The sequence below is a fragment of the Cystoisospora suis genome, assembly GCF_002600585.1.
Source record: "Cystoisospora suis strain Wien I chromosome Unknown contig_1668, whole genome shotgun sequence".
NCBI lineage: Eukaryota > Apicomplexa > Conoidasida > Eucoccidiorida > Sarcocystidae > Cystoisospora > Cystoisospora suis.
Window position 1 is genome coordinate 2,454 of NW_027154468.1, and position 7,764 is coordinate 10,217.

Here is a 7,764-nt window from a genome sequence, read left to right on the forward strand (position 1 = left end):
TCTTTAATCTATCTCTATCTATTTATATGTTCTTGTAAGGCGGCGAAGTGTTACGGCCACTGCCTTTCCATCTATCTGTATATACATCAGTGCATGTATCTTTCCCTCTTTTTATCTAGCTTCTTTTTCTTCTGAGTGTCCCGAGAATTTCTTGATCTCTTTTTCTGTTTGGGTAGGGCCTTCTATTTCACTCCAACCTCCACTGCATCCTCTTCATACTTAGACTGTTCTGTATCTAAAGAGATCGATCTGTATATACACTTCATCCAGCGAGATAGATACATATGTATGTCGGGGCGTATATGACCGGGTGTATATACACTCACATGAAGGTTTATGTATCTCTTGTCAACAAGTGTTGTGTATCTCTTCTCTCCTTTCTAACTTCTTTCTTCTTATCTCCTTTCTTCCTTCTTCCCCTTCTTTCACGCTTATCTTTTTCTTTCTTTCTTTCTTTCTCCCTCTCTCTCTCTGTATCTATCTTTAATCTATCTTTCTATATTTTCTTTCGTGTGTGTAGAGACTGTTTTCTTTAAGCGATACACCGCTTCATCTAAGGCAGACTACGCTCATAGGAGAGGAGATGAGATTCTTCGTTCGAAATCTCTTCTTCTACGCCACAAGTGATGTAAGGACTACCTTCTCTCTCTCTTTCTCTCTTTCTCGCTTCTCTCTCTTCTTCTTCTTCTTCTTTCTCTTGGTCTTGAGACATTCTCGGAGACAATCGCTGCTACTGAATGAATAGATAGATAGATTAAAGATAGATTAAAGATAGATATAGAAGGTACAAGGGGAGATACCATCCTGCTGCGTAACACGTAGATAGATATTTTTACGTCAAGGGCTCTACTACATATGTGCCAGTATTGTTTATACATATGCATGTATCTGTATAGGTGTGTGTCCATACAAAGTATACATATATATATCTATGTATGTATAGCCCGATATGGAGAGGTACGGAAGCCAAATGGAGGTTGCATTCTTCCTTCTGGGGTGTATGTACAGTGTGCAAATGATGGTCATTTCTTTCTTTCTCTTTTTTTCTCCTTTTTCTCTTCTTTTGTGTGTCTGTGATTTTATTCTTCTTTTCTTTTTCTTTTTCTCAGGTGATTGACCATCACTATAGAACCTTTATGAGTCATCTCGATCGTATATCTTCTTCTTCCTCTTCTTCTTCTTCATCCTTTTCGGATATTCAGCATCTTCATAAACAGTTCCTTGATCTTCTTCTTCTCGATCTCTTCCTCACAGACATTCCTCTTCTTCAATCGATAACGAAGTGTTTGACTGTATGTCTCGTCCTAAGTAGACATGTTTTAAAATTCTCTTTCAGCCCGCCAGATCTTCTTCTCCCTCTTTCTTCTTCTTCTTCTCTCTTTCTTGACGAGAAAGATGATACCAAGGCCGCTACCATGAAGACCGCAGCCTCTTCGTCTTCTCCCCGCTCTCTCGCCCAACGACAATCGACGTCCCAGTCGGTGGGCCCGGGAAGTCGATTGTCTCGACAATCGTCGCTAGCCAAGGGTGTTGGAGAAGAAGAGAGGGGGCGTCATCTAGCAGAAGCAAGGAATGGAGACAGGAGTAAAGAATCGACGAAGATGAATGAGAAAGATATGAGGAGATTGAATGAAGAAAGAAAACGAGATCATATTCGATCAGCTGTAGAAAGTGATGGATATGGAGGCATGGTCAATACAGCAAGAAACACTTTCCTAGAGAACTATCAACTCTTTCTACGTAAGAAAAGAAACAAATACGAAAAGAAAGAAAGAAAAAGAAAGATTCAGTCTCTCTCTCTTCCTCAACTTTCTTTCTTTCTTTCCTTCTTCTTCACCGGTCTCTCTTCTTATCTGTCTATCTATCTATCTTTTATCTATCTATCTTTAATTTATCTATCTATCTGTGTATTGTCTTTTTCCTTTCTCTTCTCTTTCCCTTTCTCTTGCTCATTCTTCCTCTACTCTTTCTATTCTACTCGCTCACCCAACTCTCTTCTTCTCTAGTCTCATACACGCACATGCATGCATCCAGCAGGTCCCCCCCCTCCCTTCTCAAACTTATACACGCGCATCTATACACATCTATAGTTCTCCTTCCTCTGATATATATGTATAGACAGAGATTAACAGATAGATAGATAGCTATAGATAGATAGAGATATCTATCTATAGCTATCTATCTATCTGTTAATCTCTGTCTATATCTATATATATGTGCAACTATGTATCTGTATAGATCTCTAACTATATATCTATGACTGTATGTATATAGATCTACACAGGATTGTATCTCTCCGTGAAAAAGTTATTTACCTTGGGGCATGTCTAGCTTTTCCTGATTCTGACGTGCGTTTCATGGGAAGCGACAATATATATATAGAGAGAGAGAAAGAGATGAGATCTCTCTCTCTTTCTCATCTATCGAAGAGAAAGAAAGAAAGAAAGATAGAAAGATTGTTTTCCTTTTCAGTCTCTAGACAGTGATAAGAATGAGATAGAAAGAAGAGAAGACTTCAAATAGACGGTGGCAGTAAGCGAAGACGCCCCTTGACTTTGGGGATCTTCTTCTTCTTCCTCTTCTTCTTCTTCAATTATGCGGCCTTCTTTTTCTATCCTTCTTTCTTTCGTACTTCTTACTTGTATCAAGATTTCTCCTTTCTTTTAGTAGTGGTGACTGATGCGTCTCTCTTATCTTTCTATCTTACACTTCACAAGGATATATGTTAAATCATACAAGCATAGTGACATGTATATAGGGCGTATCTTCAATTGCTTCTCGTCCTTTAGATGTCAAAACTCTTCTTCTTTTCTTTCTCTTCTTTTTCTTTCTAGGTAAGCTTCAGAGTTTCACTCGAAGACACCCAGCGTCACCAAGCTCACATCTTCTCTTCCGTCTTGACTTTAATGGATATCTATCTTCTTCTTCATCTTCTTCTCCGCAGCCCTCCTCTTCTTCTTCTTCCTATCGTCATTCTACTCCTTCTTCCTCTTCCGCTTCCTTTTCTTCTCGCTTCTCATTACCAGGCATGACGCCTCCTTCTTCTTCTTCCGGGAGGACTTCAGGTGTATGTACAGCTGCTCCGACACCTGGCCTACCGCCATCACCAGAAGATGGGGCTCACTTCCCTTCCCATAGTAGACATTCGCACCCCGCTAGTAGTTATGGACCAGGCGGGACAGTCGCGAATCTTCTCTCTTCGACACCTCGCTCTTCTTCTTCTTCTACTTCTTCTGCTATGATGTCTCATAGCGCAGGCACTCCTGTTCCTCTTCTTCTTCAAGCGCAGCAGCATCAGCCTTCTTCTCTTCCTTCATCGCCTCTTCCTCCTTCTCGGGGGGGTGTCCAGCAGTCTCTACTCTTGGGATCGCGACGAGAGAAAGAAAGAGAAAGAAAAAGAGGAGAAGAAGAAGAAGAAAGATCTCGATTGGCTGAAGAGCGAAACGTCAACAATCCTCTACCATCTCAGAAGAAATCTCTTCACGAGACAGCAAGAGGACTTAAGTTTAACCCCCAAGAGGAATCTCTCTCTCAAACATCTCCTTTGCTAAGCCAAGAGAATACAAGGAGGGAAGATCCTGTGAAAGAAGAAGATGAGAGACCTCTCTATTCAAATGTTGAAGAAGGAAGAGAAGAAAACAGAAAGCAACGAACATCGATGCCGGCAGGATCCATCGATGCTGAAACTTCTTCTTCTTCTTCAGCATCGTCATCATCGAGATACAGCCATCCCCACCAGCTTCAACCCAGACGTCCATCTACACCTCGGCTTGTCTCTTCTTCTTTGGAATCTTCCTCTCTTCCTTCTATCAATAAAGCGACTTTTGAGCGGCCCCCTGTCTCCTCTTTAGATAAAGCGAAAGAGCCTTCTTCTTCTTCTCTCTTCGGGAGTCATTCTTCACAAGCCACTACGAGACCCGTCGAATCTTCTCCCTATCCATCCTCTTCTTCTTCTGCTTATCTAAAGCACACACCCCATTTCTCTTCTTCATCGCCCTCTGGAGTCTTTCCTTCTTCTTCTTCGCTCTCTTCTTCTTCTGTGATGGATCGGCGTAGAAATATGAACGGAGACGCTCCTAGCGAAAGAGGGAAGAATCGTCTTGTAGAAAGTCGGGAAAGAGAAGATGTCGATCATTCGAGATCTTCTCTTCTTCTAGAGAAAGAAAAAAGAGGAGATCTACGGAGAGGAATGATGAGTGATACAAGAAGAAGTTACCTAGATCAAGAAGAAGAAGAAGATGTTGGGGTTTCTTTCCTTGGAGACGATACATCAGGAAGAATGAAGAAGGGTGTCTCCTCTTCTTCTACCTCTCCTCTAGGTCACAAGCAGATCACCTCAGATCGCCAAATCCTAAAGACAGGGAAAACTCCTAACATTTCAGGTGTACATACACCCCCCGAGAGCATGACAGAGAGGCTAGGTCATCACTCAGGACGCCCGCGCCGTCAAAGAGATATCTTAGATACCGACGAAGAGAATGGAGACTCAATTCCTAGTGAAGATGAAGACCCCCTCCCTCTTGTCGACGGCCATTTCGACGAAGAAGAAGAAGAAGATTTTGAAAGCGCCGGAGAAGGAGACGAAGAAGAAGAAGAGGAAGTCTTAATAGAACAAAGAGGAGGAGGAGAAGAAGAAGAGGATTTTGACGCTGTCTTACGTTCATTCCAAGCACGTTTAAGAGGCAAAGGGGGTGCTAGTCAGATAAGAAGAAATGATAGATCTTCTCTCTCTCATCCCCACAATGGCGACCCTCTTATGGTCGAAGAAGAAGAAGAAATGAGAGAAAGAAAGAGAGGCGAAGCATCCTCTTTCACGTTGTCTTCTTCAAGAAGACTAAAGACAAGCACATCAAGTGCAATAAGAGAAGAAGAGAGAAGAGAAGCGCCTAATTCAAGAAAGGACATGTTCCAAGGCAGATCTTCTACAAGAAGGGAAGCTCTTTCTCTCGGTCCTCGAGGAGAAAGAATGAACAATGAAGATGACGGAGAAGAAGAAGATTTTCTTGATGAAGAAGAAGAAGATGATCTTCTCGAAAGAGACGAAGATGAAGAAGAAGAACTTAGCTCTTCTTCAAGATACACAAAACATTCTAGAGGCCAAAATATTAAGAGTCTTCTATCAGACGAAGAAGAAGAGGACGAGGAGGAAGAAGAAGAAGAGATAGGTAGTAAAGATGATAGAATTGAAGACAAGAGAGGAAGAAGGGCCGTGGAAGAATCAGAGAAGTCGTTCTACCTTCATCAATATAGACGAGAAAGACTTCTCCGTATCAATGGAAAGAAAAGAAATGAAGAAGAGGAGGGGTCTCTCTCTCCTGTAGAGAGCTATGCCTCTTCGTACCTAAAGAGCAGAAGACACAGAAAGGAGGAGGAGGATTAGGAGGACAAGATCTGGGAAGGAAGTAGAGAAACAAGAATCTCTTCATCTCTTCTCTTAATCCTTCTCTCTCTTTCTCTCTTTCTTAGTCTTTCTTTCTTAGTCTTTCTTCTCAATCTTTCATTCCTTCTTCATCTTGTTTTCTTTCTTTCTCTTTCTTTCTCTCTACGTGACAGATATCAGAGTAGACCCCTATCATGAATGATAAGGCTCTCGCTAGATTTGAAGCGCCCTCATCCATCGCACGTCCAGGATGGACTTTTTAGGAAAGACAGAAACGGAAGATCTTCTTCTTATCGATCTCGAGGGTTCTATATCAAAGAAAAGAAGAAGAGGAAGGTGTCCCTTTCTTATCATTCCAAAGAAGATCTTCTCGCAGTGTAATACATGTCCATTTTATGAATTCATTGAGACGTTCCTTTCAAGAAGACTGTTAGAAAGGCTGTTCTCTCTTGGGGGTGTACAGACAGATTTTTCTCTTCTCTTGCCTCTTGTCTTCTTTTGCAAAAGCCATCTCTCTTTGTCTGTTTTTCCGAGACGTTGTTAAAGACGTGGAGAATGAAATAGAGAAAGAGATGAAGAAGAAGAAATGAAAAGCAAGCGAGAAGATAGAACCGTTGTGTGTGGCAAAAAGGGATGTTTGTATCTTAGAAAGAGGGAGAGAGAAAGCTTTGAGAAGGAAGAAATCTATCGATTCTGAAGAAGGACGATTTCCAGATGTTGTTCGAACCTATCACTAGCCATAGGGGGTGGTGTATGTACACCCCAAGATTATACACACACACACACACATCCATGTGGGGTGTATGTACACCTCAACATCGGACACGCGTATTCCGACACAGGCACAGGTACATACTCATACATGCCTACCTAGGTATCATACATATACATATACCCCTATCTACGTATACAGATATACGAAAGAGAAAGATTGTATTTGATCTACTTACCGAGATAGATCAAGGAGATAGACAAGGGGAGTGATAAGTGATCTGTATGTTGTAGAATGATCCGTGCATCTCATGATATTGAATACACGAATCTATCTCTCCATCGTCTACATGAGCGTTATCTATTCTATCTTCTTGTACAAGCAGAGAGAACATGAAGAAATTGAAGAGAGAAGAACGTCGTGCTCCTCTCCCGCACTGCGTCCTCCACACCAGGAGACTGATGACTCTTCTTCTTAGGACCACACCCCCTACTACTACTACTGACTCCTTCTTATATTCTTCTTCACTTGGATCATTTATCTCTCTTTCTTTGTATCGATCTCTGTCTCTTCCTTTCCCTCTTCTCATTTGCCTCCATAGTATGTAGGTAGGAATAGATTATAGATAGTAATCGTAGTAGTAGGAAGGGTACATAGAAAAGAAGAGAGAAAGAGGTGAGAAGAAAGAGGAGAGAGAGAGTCTATGGAGATGAAGAAAAGACTTCATTCATTTTGTCACTTAGAAAAAGAGGGATGAAGGGAAGGACCTCTTCTTATGATCTATTCAACTAGCTTCAAATCAAGCCACAGACACATTGAGACAAGAAAGAAATAACGACAACACTAAGAGAGCGAAAAAGAGGTGGGGAGTCCTTCCCTCCCTCTGTCGCTCATTCAACGGCATCTCATCTATCTCCTCTCCTTCTCTCCTTCCTTCTCCACGGCGATCCTGTGTGATGAGCTAGTTAGTTGTCGTTCCTTTCCTTCATTCATATATAGATATATATATATATATAGATGTATAGATATATATATATGGATTCCTCGTCATAAACAGAGTGCTACACCTTTCGATAGGTATTTCTATGCATGCATGCATGCATTAATCCATGCTGTTTTCTCATCCTATTCTTCAAATCATTCCGAGGTCGAATCGTTCCCCCCTGAAGGAAGTTATGCTAGCTATCTAGCTAGCTTATTACTTCCTTCGTCTTCTAGGGGGTATGAATTGTCCTATCATGAGAAGGAAGTCTCCAGAAGGAGAGAGCATTAAGGGACTAAGAAAAGCTTATTAAGAGAGTAGAGTCTGGATAAAATTCACAATGGCTTCATCGAATACAAACAAGAGACATAAGAAGAATAACGACAAAATAATCGAAAGACTTTCCTTTCTTTCTCACTCTTTCTTTCTTCTTCCCCTCTCTCCAACGACAGAATCCCAACACACACACACACGCATGCATGCAGACAATAATAAGAGGCGCGTTATATTCTTGATGGGAGGGCGTGATGAAGAAGAAGGAGAATGATCGATAGATAGATAAAGAGATAGAGAGATAGATAGAAAGATAAAAAGATAGATATGATGATAATGAGAAATTGTCACCTCCATCCTTCCATCTCTCTCTTTCTCCTTCTCTCTCTTACATTCTTTCTTCTTTCTTTTCTTCGT

The 7,764-nt window shown here is 41.3% G+C and overlaps 2 protein-coding genes across 2 annotated transcripts in view; one reads left to right on the forward strand and one right to left on the reverse strand.

Annotated features, from left to right (window-relative positions):
* The window catches only part of CSUI_003698 (spc97 spc98 family protein), a 7,603-nt gene extending 1,689 nt beyond the window's left edge, over positions 1–5,914 (forward strand). The window contains exons 3-5 of the mRNA XM_068063893.1: positions 521–628; positions 1,110–1,740; positions 2,835–5,914. Coding sequence (XP_067924130.1) covers positions 521–628; positions 1,110–1,740; positions 2,835–5,380 — 3,285 coding nt within the window. The 3' untranslated portion in view covers positions 5,381–5,914. The remainder of the gene's footprint in view (positions 1–520; positions 629–1,109; positions 1,741–2,834) is intronic.
* Positions 5,915–7,416: 1,502 nt separating this feature from the next.
* CSUI_003699 (uncharacterized protein) lies at positions 7,417–7,764 on the reverse strand (the record flags this gene model as incomplete). The annotated part of the gene is made up of 1 exon (XM_068063894.1): positions 7,417–7,764. A coding segment is annotated over one exon (276 nt), but the record flags the coding sequence as incomplete, so codon positions are not given.